This window comes from Phascolarctos cinereus, unplaced genomic scaffold, assembly GCF_003287225.1.
Source record: "Phascolarctos cinereus isolate Bilbo 61053 unplaced genomic scaffold, phaCin_HiC Scaffold_3;HRSCAF=262, whole genome shotgun sequence".
In the NCBI taxonomy this organism is placed as follows: domain Eukaryota; kingdom Metazoa; phylum Chordata; class Mammalia; order Diprotodontia; family Phascolarctidae; genus Phascolarctos; species Phascolarctos cinereus.
Window position 1 is genome coordinate 88,964,842 of NW_027555736.1, and position 15,036 is coordinate 88,979,877.

A 15,036-nucleotide genomic window follows, 5' to 3' on the forward strand; every position below is an offset into this window, starting at 1 on the left:
CACTTTAAAAAGGATGATTTGTGATTTAAAAGGATCTCTTTATATTTAGAATGCCCTTGCTTTTCAGGTTTAGGCTTAAGCACTCTGATGGCAAGGAAAAGAACAGAAAGGTACTACAACAGCAAGTCACTGATGACTACCCCTCAACTTGGAGCTACTTTGGAAGACCAATAACCTTGCACCAGAAATAAATATATATATAAATATATAGAGGGAAAATATAGAAATGAGTGCTGATTACCTCTCTCCTGTTTCCAAATCCCACCGAGCGGACAGAAGCACATAGTAGGAACTTAATAAGTGCTTGTGTGGTTGATGGGACACAGATGGGTTCAGGAAAGGATCCTTGTGGTCCTTCACTAGAATCTCCAAGTTGAATATCCATCTGTAACTCACCACCCAATCCTCAATTCTACACCTCTCTCTCCATCCAAAAGGACAAACACATTGTCTGATACTTTACTGAATACAGGTGTGTTATGTCTATGGCTTCTCCCTGATCTATCAGTCTAGTAATCCTGTCAGAAAGGGAAATGAGGTTAATTAGACATGACTTTTGAACAGAATTTTGTGACTATGTCCCTCTCTGTTCCTTTACCCAGCAAGTCTTTTTATAAAGGTTTTAGAAGTTAGAAAAAACAATTCAACTAAACCATTACATCCATTGTATCTGACTGTATATTCAATATTCCAGACCCATAGTCCTCTACCTCCCCAAAGGGAGGTATATTTTATCAATTCTTCTCTAAAGCCAAACTTTATCATTGTAATTACAGAGTTTCCAATTGTTGTTTTTCTTTTTTTCATTCATATGTTTGTAGTCATTAGGCATATTGTTTTCCTGGTTCTATTTATTTCAAGTCTGTATCTGGTTCATTAAAGTCTTCTCATAGTTCTCTAAATCTTGTCATTTCTTATGGTATGGTAATATTCTCACCTTCAAATATCACATTTTGTTTTAGCCATTTCCTAATTGATGAACATCTACTTTGTTTCTAGTGCTTGACTTTTAAGTCAATTTTAAATATTTTAAATCTCTCCCACTGTCTCTCCTCCTAGAGAGCTGTCCCATATAACAGACAATATTTTAAAGAAAAAAAAGAGAAAAAATCCACAAAGCTGGACCATACATCAAAAAAAGTTCTTTTAGAAAATATATGCAATGTTCCACATACCTATGGACCTCTCAACTCTGCAAAGGAATGGGTTGGAGTATCTTCTCTTTTCTGGGGCCATGATTGTTCCGATTATGAGTTTTTCTTAATAATCATATGCTGGCTCACTGAAAGGTTCTACTTTCTTCTGCTTTTTTGCAAACTAGCACATTTACTAGCTTCCAGTCAATCAATGACCAAGCATTTATTAAATGCTGGCTGAGCTCTACACAAAGACAAAAAAGCCCCTGCTCTCAAAGAGATTATATTCTAATGGGGGAGAAATGAACATGTGTGTATGAATATACAGAATACATACAAAATTAATACAAGGTGGTGTAGGGAAGGGATCCTGCAGCGCCTCTCTTATTTACAGCTCTTCAAAAATCAATGTTGATATAGAGAACTGAGTCAAATGTATAAGAATACAAGTCATTCCCTAATTGATAAGTGGTCAAAGGATACGAAGAGACAGTTCTCAGATGAAGAAATTAAAGCCATATGAAAAAATGCTCTAAAACACTATTGATTAGAGAAATGCAAATCAAAACAATTCTGAGGTACCACATCACACCTATCATATTGACTAACATGACAAAACAGGAAAATGATAAATGTTGGAGAAGATGTGGGAAAATTTGAACACTAATGCATTGTTGGTGGAGTTGTGAAATGATCCAACCATTCTGGAGAGCAATTTGGAACGACGCCCAAAGGGCTATAAAAATGTGCATACCCTTTGACCCAGCAATACTACTTCCAGGTCTGTATCCTAAAGAGATTATAAAAATTGGAAAAAAGACCCACATGTACAAAAATATTTATAGCAGCCTTTTGTGGTGGTAAAGAATTGGAAATTGAGGGGATGCCCATCCATTGGGGAATGACTGAACAAGTTGTGGTATATGAATGTAATGGAATACTATTGTGCTATAAGAAATGATGAGCAGGCAGACTTCAAAAAGTCTGAATGAACTGGTGCTGAGTATTGTACACAGTAACAGCAACATTGTGTAATGACTAACTCTGACAGACTTAGTTCTTCTCAGCAATTTAAGAATCTAAGACAACTCCAAAAGACTCATGATGGAAAATGCTGTCCAAATCCAGAAAAACAACTACAGAGCCTGAATGCAGATCAAAGCACACTATTTGCTCTCTTTTTTTGTTTGTTTCTTCTTTCTCGTGGCTCCTCCCATTGGTTCTAGTTCTTTTTTTACCACATGACTAATGTGAAAATATGTTTAATATGTGTATATGTAGAACCTATACTATCAGATTGCATGCCATCTTGGGAAGGTGGAAGTGGAGGGAGAAGAGAAAATTTAGAACTCAAAATCTTACGGAAGTGAATGCTGAAAACTAAAAAACTGAAAAAATTAAATAATGAAAAAAATCAATGTTAAAAGCTGTCAACTGGTACAACCATTCTAGAGAAGTATTTGGAACTATATTGAAAAAAATCACTAAACTTAACAAACCCTTTGACCCAGGCAGCACTATAAGATCAAGAACAGAGAAACAGAAACCAAGTGTAAAAATATATTTACAGGAACTTTTTTTTTTCTGTACCAAAAAATAGGAAACAAAAGAGATGCCCATAAACTGGGGAAGTAGCTAAACAAATTGTGGCATATTAAAGTAATGGAATTTTATTGTACCTTTATGAATATGAATCTTTATGAATATTCTACATTCAGAGAAATATGGAAAGATTTAGATGAAGTGATGAAGAGTGAAATGAGAAGCAGGAGAACAATATACATAACCACAATAACAATAGGAGAGGAAAAACTTTGAAGGACCTCAGAATTTTGACAAAAGCAGCAACCCATCATGGCTTCAGAAGACTGGTGATGAAATATACCTCACCTTTTGGTAGCAACATGATGGATTAGAACAAGTATTTTTAGTTTTTTTCCTAAGGTGGACCCCTTTGGCCTTTCCTTGAAGACTATGGACTCATTCTCTGAATATTCTTCAAAGCATAAAATACTTAGGATTACAAAGGAAACTATTTATATTCAAATACAGTTATCAAATTAAAAGAAAAAAACAAACAAGCTTGCTGACCCCCAGTTAAGACGTTAGAAGGGGCAGCTAGGTGACGCAGTGGATAGAGCACTGGCCTTGCAGGACCTGAGTTCAAATCTGGCCTCAGACACATAACAGTTACTAGCTGTGTGACTCTGGGCAAATCACTTAACCCCATTGCCTAGCCAAAAAAAAAAACAGTTAGAGGAACAAAATGAGTTATATGGTCTCAAAAAAAAAACTACTGTTGATTTGTTCTGCTTGACTATATACATTTGTTAAAAGAAGGGGCTTCAATTTGGGAGTAGAGAAGGAAAGCTGGTTAGTAAGTGTAATGACATTTTTAAAAGAGCATCAATAAAACATTTTATTTAATGTTAATACCTTATCAATGTATTTAACCAAAAAAAACCCAACTACTCATAACAAGTTGTTTTCTTATACAATTCCCTTCCCTGTTCTTTATATCTTGAAATAATCATTGATAATTAAAATCAAAAAAAATTTTTTTTCAATCAATAATAAAAATTTAGCAATTATATCCACATGCTTTTTCAGGGCTTCAGGATGTAATTCATCTAGGCCAGGGGACCTGAACTCATTTAAGACAACCAGGTATTTTCTTACTAATGGGGTCTTGAATTCACTTAAGACAGCCAAGGATTTTCTTACTATCTCAACACTTTTCTGGGCTTTCAATTCCCATGAATCATTTGTTCTCTCTCTCCCCTTTTGATAAAGAAAACATAAGCAAACATGGGCAGTCTACCTTCTCTGTCCCTTCACCTAGCTTAGGTTACAATTCCATCCTAGACTGGTGCTTCCTCTTTTTCACAGCATAGTTCAAAATACACTTTCTTACCCAACCCCCTTAATATCATCCTCAAGGATTCAGTTTCATTCCCAAGAAGACACCACAGTTGTTGTGAGACCTTGGAAGGAAGGAAACAAGCATTTATTAAGCACCTACTATGTCTCAGGCACTATGCTGGGTACTTTACAAATATCTCATTTAACTTTCACAACCACCCTGGGAGGTGGGTGCTATTATTATCCCCATTTTACAGATAAGAAAACTGAAAACAGAGGTTAAGTGACTTGCCCAAAGTCACACTGCTAGTGTCAGGTCTGTCTTCCCAATTCCAGGGCCACTGCTCTATTCACCAGGCCACTCTATTGCCACTTTGGAAGATATTGGAGCTGTGTGACAGAGTACTCAACTGAAGGGTAGTTGATCCCACATCGAGTATCAGGAAACAGTTGGTGCTCCCCACAGCATTTTGTTCTATCCCCAGAAATCATTACACAACTGAGATAACTTTAGATTTTGGGGTCAAGAGAGAACTCTGGTATAAAACACATTCAATGGTCAAGATGGCAGCAGGCATCTATAGGAAGTAAGACTTGTACCGTGTTCAACTTGTGCTGCATATTCAAAAAGTGTAAGCACAAGCAAGCCTTTGGAGTTTGTGCATGTAGGCTTTTATCTTGAGAGGAACAACAGAAACATCAGTTCTTTCTGACCTTTTAGTCTTAATGCTTTTCCTGCAGGACATTGCTATTCTTTTATATTTATTGTCACATGCCCTCTTCCTTTTAAAATATAAGCTCCATGTAGTTACCTTGACCTCTAGATAACCTCCTTTACAAGACCACTTGTAATATCTTTGGAAGCCTCCCATTCCTGCTGAGATGAGTTGCCTTTGAATCTTAAAACTTCAGGATTATACCTATCTTTTGTCATAATTCTTTGCATCTACTCTCTTGAAATCCAAGGCACTCAACAAACTATGCCTGGCTTTCCTTTCATCTAGTCTCAGTTCTTTTGGTGCATTTAGTGAAGGAAGTTAACCCCCATCAATCAGCCCCTAACACCCCCTGATGCAGCTTCTTCCTCACCAACTCGATTCCAACCCTGTGGAAAGAGCCTCCTGCCTAAGTGTTCAGAATTATACTTCCTTTCTCTTTCTCATCTTTTTCTCCTCAAAGTTTCTTGATATAGGTTTGGATTTTCCTCTGCCTCAACTGAGTCTTTTGATTTTCTACTTTGTCAAGAAATATTTTGTTGGTTGGTATTAACAGAACTAGTCCTAAAGTTGGAGTCATAGTTGAAAACACACCAGAGGGCGTCTTCTGGATCTTTTCTATTTTTTTTTCAGCATTTAGAAAATGAAATATGGGAAAGCATTCATTCACGGGTACAGTAAAAAGAAAAAGGAGATAGCCATCCCTCTGTACTCCTGAGTCTGACAACATCTAGAAGGGTCTGTTCACTTCTGCGCATAAAATTTTAGAAAGGGCATTTGAGAACACTGAAATGGAAACTTGGAGAATGAAAGGCTTCAAGATCACGCAATAAAGAGGCTCAGTTGAAAGAACTAGGACTGTTTAGCCTTGAGAAGACATTGGAAGGGGCAGGACATTATAGCTGTCTTCAAGTATTTGAAGAGTTACCCACAAGGAAAAGATCAGCTCAACCCAAAAGCTCTGCTCAACCCAAGAAGATAAGATTGGGAACAATGAGTATGTGGAATCAGGGCCCTAAACTTGCCTTATTTTGTTGTGCTTCTGCAGACACTGACATCACTGCAAAGGCCTGTGGGCACATTAGATGCAGCTAACCTAAAGAAACTAGAAAGAAATGTGTTTTCATAGGAAAGAATGCCATCTCTAGGCAGGACAATGCAAAGAGCCTAGAATGTTACAATCAAAACTTGGGTCACAGCATACAACTAACTATATGCTAATCTCCTCTGCATTTTCTTGTCCTAGCACTACACTACCCTCCTCTTGCCCCATCACCATTTGTCTTCCAACTCTATACCACACTCAATTTATTCTCCGTCCTCCCAATCAAGTTGTAAAACTACAAACTGGTTAGCCACAAGAGAACATATAGCTGCCTGTGTGTGTGCCTGTGGTCAAGATCTCCCCTTGTGTACCCAAGTAATAAAAATGCCCTGGCTATTGACTTTATTCTTGACAGGTAAAAGTAACAGACAAATTTAAGCATAAAGGAAAAAACTAGCTATAGGAAAGTAGAATCAGCTACTTTGTGAAACAGTAAGTTCTACCTCACCAGAAGTCTCTGAACAGAGATGACCTCTGTTGGCTATGTTGCAGAATTCCTGTTCAGGGATGGCTTGCACTAGATGACGCCCCTCGGGTTCCTTACAACTCTAAGATTCGATACTTGGATATCTGGATGGCAGAAGAAGCAGGCTGCAATTCCAGGTCTAACTAGCCAAGTGATTTCATAAGTTACTTTAAACTTCTATTATCCATGTCTATGATACATGATTGTAAACATAAATATGTAATGAATGTTATATTCACATACGTTAAAATATACTTACTCTCATAATATTATCAGGTACTCATCATTGAAACTACATGTATACTGAAAAGGCAAGGAACAAAAATACAAAGAAATACTTAAGTTTGCTGTAAAAATGCAGATATTACTCTTTTATTCACGCTAATCAGAACATATACAGACACAAAATGTGTACCATACATCGATTCCCCCCCCAAAAAAAATCACCATGTTTCATGAGTTATGTAAATAGTGCAAAATGCTTCTACTGAATAACAAAAAGAGAGTTAGCATTAGGAAAATATTTAGATCATTTGAATTAAAAATGTAAAACTGAAATATTGAAGAGCCATCTTCATAGATTATTAGCTTTATATCTTAGAAGTGATACATTTCATACTTTGCAACACACTTTGGTAAAAAAATTAACTATTATCTGGCCAAAACCCACTTTGGTTTTTCACATTATTTGGAATATCAGCAGCCAGATTACAGCATCAGCTCTCTAAGATGAAAAAATGGGAAGATGTTTTCATTTTCTGTCCCTGGCCTCCATTCATCTTCACAGGCAGAGATACACATGCTGTGGCAGCTCTCATACCTCTTTACCAGAGCATGAGAGCATTTACCTCCAGAGGCATCTCTGCTCTACATCAGCAAAAGGGCATCATAAGGCCTGAGATCCTTGTTAGAATATAAATGAACTTTGTTGCTTACTCTTAGCAAATACAAATGACCCTGCATTCAAGCAGCTCAAAGCTAAAATTCACATTTTAAGTGGAGTATGAATTATTCAGAAAAAAATATTACTGCAGTTTCTCAAGAAGTCCTCACTTTAATAAAAAGACATCCTGTCTTGAAAAAGAAAAAATACAAGTTTACCAACCCTCTCACAGTAGTTTGCTAGGGATTAGAAATAACAGTCCGCATGCTACAAACCTATTTTCATTGATCACGTCAATTTTCCAACTGTACAATTAAAATGATTTGAAAAAATTAAAACTGCATCATTTGTTACAATACACATACATATTTTCCCAATTGCATTTTGTAAAGTGTGGTATTGATGGTGTTGGGTTTTGTTTCACTGTGTCTGTTTATGTTTTTAAACAAGATCTTGTATCTCAGAATTATAAAATGAAGAATTGATAAAATAATTTCCTGTCATCCTTCGCCAGAGTAATTATAGGGATTCTTTTTAGAATTTTCTCAGCACCACAGGAACATTCTGTTAAAAAGAAATTTTTTTTAAAAATCAGTGAACTTTCCAGATTCAGAATAACAATATAGCTAAATATCAAATGTTAAGTATCAAACAAAAATGTTGCTTCCTGAAAGAAAGAGAAGGGAAAAGGCTTCTATTAAGTGCCTAGTATGTGCCAAGGTCTATGCTAAGTGCTTAAAAAATATAATCATCAAAGCAAAAGAAACTCAAGAGTTCACAGCGCAAATTCTATAAACTGATTAAGGAAAACAATAAATAAATATAAGCCCAAGCCCTTACACTGCCTGCCCAATTTGTGGGGGCATCCTAACGAACATTCCACGACTTTAGCTGAATTTTATTATGATATGCTAACTTCATAACAAAATAGAGAAAAACAGACATTTAAAAATCTTCAGATGCTTTACAAGTTAATTCAAAATAATTTACAAATAATTCTAAAGACACCTATCTTTAGACTACAACTAAAAGAGCCCATCTCATAAACTTAAGGAACTACACATCTAAAAATGTACTGACTTGCATGTGAATGAGCTAGTTACACAAATGAATATTTTTAAATAATTTTGATGGTCTGCATAAATTTTACTACTACTAAAATTGATCCAAGAAGCAGAGAAAGAGAGCCAGCCTCAGTCAGGAGGACCTGGGTTTGAGTTCTGACTGACTCATAGTGGCTGTGTAAACTTTCAGTACTCCAGACAATTAAGACTACAAGATACAAAGAAGTTGCTGCTCTATAACACTAAAGTATTCCTTACTGGGAATTCCCTACACTAATGAAATCACAGATACAGATCAAAACTATCGCCCATTCCTTACAAAATGAGACAAAATGCTGAGGAAAAGAGGTTCACAGAAGATAACAACGCTATCAAATTCCAGGGCATTTCTTTAAAGATAAACCTTAGATATTTCAATAAAACAGCTCCCATATTTTAACTTCAAATCTGAGACTGTGAGAAGCCTCTTGATATTATATTTCAATAATTGGAATACTGCTCTCTGCAAAAGAAAAAGTAAACAATGGTAGAGAAAGACGGCAAAAATAGCTCTTTTGCACTTTCTAGTTTTGACCAAGATAAGTTACATACATAACAAAAAGAATGATTCTAAAAGATCTTAAATATCAAATTTGGTCAAACTGACTAGAACAGTTGGTCAGCATGGCAGTAAAAATCAGTCTGACAGGCAGAACCAACATTTGCAAGTACTTGCCAATTACATAGCTATATAAACAGACTGCAATGATTACACAAAAATTAGTTGCAATACTCCAGGAACAGTCCTGCCACCACCTAATTAAGCACAATGTACCTCTGATAAGAAATACTATTACAAACATATTAAAATGGCAATATCAGTAAGCTATCATATCTGTGACAAATGAGGCCCCCTGGAGAAGACTAAGATTAAAAGAAAACTTAGACAAGTAGCACACCATGAATCAGCCCCAAACTCTATTTTCTGAACATTAGCATTTCGAACTGTTACAGTAGACAGAAGGCTAATTTTTAAAATTTGTTTTAATATTATAGTACCACTAGGATGCCTAATATTCTATGAAAATTGCATCTAGCATTATATAGGCAGGCACATTTGGGAAGTTCCACTAAGCAACGAGGATGAGATGCTCAAGGTTAATATCAGATACTCTATTACATATAATTCTCTGAACATCCATTTTTAATGTAGTTTTAAATGAGCTCTAGGAATATTTATGCAACAGTTAGAAGACAGTAAAATGTTTTTGATATATGCAAACTGTTGCCAGAAAACAAAAATTTGTTAGAATTCTGTATTCTACAGTCTAAGGTGAAATTTTTACTCTACAAAGTATATTAAGCTGTCTAGTTTCAAGATAGCCCCACCATTTTTATATTTTTAAAAGGAATATTTACATACATATATAATGGTACAGGTGAAAATTATCTGAATTAATGACACATTTTAGGAGTCTTTGCAAGCCTGCCATGTACAATGAAACACTGTTAAAAACCTGGGAAGTTCAAGAAACTAAGGACAAAGATACTAAATTTTACATATAGAAAGAAATATTAAAAGTCATAAAAGTAAAGGAGAAAAAATAGTAAGAAAAGATCTTGCTATCATCTCCACAAAAGCACTGAGAGATGGAAGCATTAAGTTCACAGTTTATATAACTGATAAAAATCACATACTAGGAGCTGTAGCTTCATCAGTGCTGGGGCTGTTCGGGGCTGATGTGCATTGTTCGATAAATTTCTTTAAGTAGTAGCAGAGCAGTATCTTCAGATTCCCTACAAAAAAGGCAATTTTACTTCAGAAAAAATCTATGAACAATGGAAGATAAAAATAGATCACCAAGAAGACTATTTAATATGGAATTGTCCAAGAGGAGGGAAGAAATGGGTTATCTGTTCTGGTTACATATAAATAATTCTTAAGGGATATAAGAGATGACTTTTCAAGGTTTCTTTCATTCTCATTCTGTAGAAAAGTATGGAAGTATGTAAAAGTATGTTTTAAAGTATAAAAATACTACCAAGACCTTGAGACAAAGGAAAATTATATGCTGCCACCTGGTGGATAACAAAAAGAAATCTAAAAAGACTTCACAAGTCTTTTTTTAGCAAGGGAAAAAGCAAACTAAACCTCAATGGCAACATAAGTATAAAAGTTTTCATAAAAACTTCAAGCGTTAAGTTTATTTTAAACAACGTAAAGTCACGTGATTTTCTTCCCTCATAAATAAGACCTAATGAAAATGACTTTAAAATACAAATGTTAAAAATAACTAGTAACTAAAGAATTACAATGAGAATTCTTACCAGTAACATAAGTGACTCTGCAGAGCGAAAAGATATTCATTAAAACTTTCTATTGGCTTTTCCTGTAGGACGTAGTCAATACGACGGCCTCCATTTAACATTCCAACCTTTCCTAAGAAGTCCTCATCCTTGGAAAAATCTGGACTTTCAACAATCTTTTCTGCTAGAATTTAAACCATTTCAACATAAAAGTCAATCACTCAATCATAATCCTCTGATTTTAGCTGACTTTCTGGACTCAAAGAGAAATGATGCTTGACACGACACCTGCAGCAACCTGGGGAGCTACCAGGCTGACTCCTCGTTCTTCCAAAGGGCCAGGGAAAGTTAGGTCAGGTTACACAAAGAGAAGAGGAGAAACAGCCAACCAGCTGAGAGAAGTTGTGAAGAAAAGGGGTGAGGGAGCATTGCAGAAAAGAAAGGAGATAGAATTAGAATCAGGGAAATCCAAAATTATCATGGAACAATGACCTGACAGTGATTGCACTGTTATCTAAATTACAATTAAACAACTAAGTTTAAAGATGTCTCAAAGGAGACATCTTTAAATAGCTTTAAAAAATTCTAGTACTCATCTCTGACTTTCTACTCTAGGCTCATGTTTCTCGCAAGATTAAAAACTGCATAGCAGTAAGAAACAGTTAAAAGAGAACTTGTATGCTGAAATTTCCTATTTTCAGAAGTCAGCTCAGTTGTATCAGGGTTTTCCCTACACAAAGATATCTTAATTTTTCAACAATATAGACAGCAACTGAACAATTTCCAAATGTTACATTATGTTAGAGAAAATGTCTTCATAGGGAAATGTCAAATTTACCTTCTACTACTTGCTTTTCTTCTTCTTCTTTGATTTGACTAGCTACCTTCTCCAATTCTTCTTGTAATTGAGTTGAAGAGGTGTGAGCACGTGCAAACTCATTTAATATCTGCCAGGCACTTTTCAAAGAGCTTATAACACCTTGTTTCAAATCAGATCCCATACGAGAGAGACTTTCTTTCAGCTCTAAACAAAATCAAAACAACACCAATCTAAGAGATTTACAACAAAAAATCCCAAGCTACTGAAAGTCAGATTTTTCAATGTGCTGACTGATTTTGACGAATTTTTCTCTTCATCTTTTTAAAATAAATGCTTGGTCAGGAATGGTTCTCTGGAAAGCCTAAAGGAAGGGATACAGGGGGAAATAAGGTGATGTAAAAACCAAAGATATCAGTAAAAATAAATTTTTTCAATTAAGGACAAAAGCAAATATCTAAAGGACCTAAAGGAAACAAATTATTTCTCAAATTTCAATTAAATTTAGTTTCTCATGCAAGCACACTGCTCAACATTTCCAATTACATGTTTGTGAACCCTTATTTTTAACCCATGAAATTTAAGTGAATAAATCTGACCAAGATTTTGAGTAAAACTTCACAGGAACAAAATAAAAATCTGTTATAGACTGTTTGCCATCATCTTCCTTCTCAAGGTCACATTTTCAACCTCTCTACTCTTATAATCATAATATAAGCTCTTCAAGAGTAGAAACAGTGTTCACTATTTCTTTTTCATTTCCCCAAACTACTGAGTACTGTATCTGACAATAAAAGAGTAAACATCAACATTAAATCTTCTTATTGTGGTTGCCTTTACCTAGGTGAAGTCTTTTTCTGCCTTTGTGATGTGGAATGAGAACTGGTTTTATATCCAAATCTGGAATTATCATAGGTTCTATTCTATATGCCACAGGATCAAGCTGTAAATAAAGAAGTGAAGAATTACTGACAAATAATTTATTTACCTTTAGTTACATCTTACTTGGGTAAGAAAATAAAAGTACCTAAGCAACTTTATGACTAGACTGGACCCAGCAATTCTTCATTGGACATAAAAATGTCCAAGTTAATAAGCCAAAGTAATTTGTACAAATAAAATCTTTTTTTTTCCAAAGAGACCAAAGACAAAGTCAGAAAGCTGCAGGGAAGGCATTTCACCAAAGTTTTAGTACCCCAAAACAATAGGGTACCTTACTAACAAATCTAGATTACTAGCAACCCTGTTAAGAGCCGTAAGAATTTACATATAAAATCAGCACATTCTTTCTTTTTTCTCCAAATGAAAGTAAATTAAATTTACTCACTGGATGGTAAATATTGAAGAATCCTTTGCAGGTAGGAAGCCTGTAATTCTCATCTATCCTATCCACTCCACGTACAGTGAGAAAGACACCAATTGGTGACCCCAGGGCAAAGAAAATCTCTGGTTCAAAGTCTAATGAGTTGTAAACCACAGAAACCTAATCAGAATTAAATGGAGGGTTGGGGGGGGGAGAAAAATAAGTTTTTCATCATCTCATAACACAATTTCAAAATACACAATCCACTGCATTAAATATAATTAAACCACAGCCAAGCACTATCATTCAACATATCAGGTCTGCATGTACAATATGGCTATAGTAGCATTGTACATAGCACCTACAATAGTTGTCATGAACTATAATTGCTGTCTTACTAAGAAACCTGTTGACGATCTACTGCTGAGTGAAGTGAGCAGAACCAGGAGAACGCTATACATAGTAACAGCAACATTCTGCAATGACTAACTTTGATAGACTTAGCTCTTCTCAGCAATGCAAGGATCTAAGACAACTCCAAAACACTCATGATGGAAAATGTCACTCCCATCCAGAAAAAGAACTACAGAGTCTGAATGAAGACTCCACATACTATTTGCTCTCTTTTTTTGTTTGTTTCTTCTTTCTCATGGTTCCTCCCATTGGTTCAAATTCTTCTTCACAACATTACTAATGTAAAAATATGTTTAATATGAATATTTATGTAGACCCTATATCAGACTGCATGCCATCTTGGGGTGGGGGGGGGAGAAAACTTAGAACTCAAAATCTTATGGATGTGAATACTGATTTTAAAAAAATTAATAAATCTAATTAATTAATTAGAAATAAATTAATTTTAAAAAGAAACCTGTTGAATTAAAAGTCAACTCAAAACAAAACACATCAAATGATTACTGGATGCCAAAACTGTGCTTGGTCCTGGAGGAGATATGAAGTTTAAGTAAAACATAGCTGACACCCTCATAATGGTAGTCTGGTAGTAAGAGGAGACACCCATAACTATACTCAAATCTTATCTGTGATCTTCCCAATGTGAATAGTCCCCAAAGATGTAAACTACAACCTATGCATGCCTCTTCTTCCTCCAGGACTCTTGTTCATGTCCAGGGTTCAAATCCTGACTCTGCCATCTAATTCCTTTGTGACCTTGGGCAAGTTTTTTCCTCTCTGGGCCTTAGTTTCCTCATTTGTAAAATAAATGGGTTAGACTAAAGGACCTCTGAGGCCCCTTATAGCTTTTAAATGCACAATTTTATGATACTACATCCTCCCATAAGTCTACCACCAAGAGTCCACCCAATGAGCTGGTGGACTCCCTTGCTTTTTCTTGATACCAAAAGGTTATAAATAGAGTTCTAACTATAATAATCTATCACTTAACTCTAATACTTAATAACATATAAATACATTGGGAAGGTTTAAAACAAACTGATATATACCAGGCAAGGCCTTCCATGGAGTAGGCATAATTTGAGTTGTTTCAAAGGATGGGTGGGAATTCAACAGGAAGCAATATGGAGATCACTCCAGCCACAGGAAGTAGCAAAAGCACAAACTGGGAAAGAGAGTTTATGCTGGAGGGCAGCTGTTGTTCCAGTTTCACAAGAACACAAAACACATGGAATGTGGTATAAGAAAAAGCTGAAAAAGTGGGTACCAACTTATAGAAGGCCTTCAATGCCAGCTAAAGGAGTTTGGACTTTTAGTCAGTATAGAAACATATTTTGTAAAACCTCCTTTTTAGTTTCTCTAGAAATATTTTTTTTAAATAGTATTTCTCTGGTCTAAAAGACTTTCCCAGATTTGTCTCATTCCCTCCCCTCCTCCCTCCCACACCAACACCTTTCCCCCTCTCCCCCATATATATAGAAAGGGATAACAGGTTAAGAACCAAAGGCCCTTCTTAAGGAACTGATTAAAGGGGGTAACCAAACTTAGTACAAAGAGCACCTCTTGTCTAGTTAAGAACACTTCTTTCCTCGAGTCCTGGAAACAGAAAGTAACTGGCCTACTGACCCAATTAGGAGCAGTCTCTTCTTTCCCCACCCCCTCTATTCAGAAAGTTTTTGTATACTGATAAGAGGGCAGAGACCTTTGTAGTCCTGGAGGGAAATGGTCAAGAAAAGGATCCAAGTAATGACTATTCTGGAATGTTAACCCAGTATTGTTATCTTCCTTTGTACTTCATATTATCTTAGGAAGGGACATATAGTAAAGCATGAGAAGTTTTGCCAGTTTGGACTTTATTCTTCCTAGAAGTGGCTTGATTGTAGACTAATATTAAATTAAATTGTTTCCAGAAAACCTGTGTCTAAAATACAGGGTTCAGTATTAATGTCATTTTCTTTGACACCAAATAGAGTCACTGAAGATT

General features: G+C 35.6%; 1 protein-coding gene across 5 annotated transcripts in view; it reads right to left on the minus strand.

Moving 5' to 3' along the window:
• Positions 1 to 6,628: 6,628 nt before the first annotated feature.
• SEC23IP (SEC23 interacting protein) overlaps positions 6,629 to 15,036 on the minus strand; it is a 33,969-nt gene continuing 25,561 nt past the window's right edge. For 3 of the 5 annotated variants that reach the window (XM_020988235.2, XM_020988231.2, XM_020988230.2), the window contains exons 14-19: positions 12,663 to 12,818; positions 12,176 to 12,278; positions 11,357 to 11,542; positions 10,540 to 10,702; positions 9,910 to 10,008; positions 7,642 to 7,732 (exon numbers count right to left, since the gene is read on the minus strand). In XM_020988235.2, the coding sequence (XP_020843894.1) occupies positions 9,927 to 10,008; positions 10,540 to 10,702; positions 11,357 to 11,542; positions 12,176 to 12,278; positions 12,663 to 12,818 (690 nt within the window). In that variant the 3' untranslated portion in view covers positions 7,642 to 7,732; positions 9,910 to 9,926. Of the gene's footprint in view, positions 7,733 to 9,909; positions 10,009 to 10,539; positions 10,703 to 11,356; positions 11,543 to 12,175; positions 12,279 to 12,662; positions 12,819 to 15,036 lie in introns of all 5 variants that reach the window. The other 2 variants (XM_020988233.2, XM_078151023.1) reach the window with 2 other exon arrangements.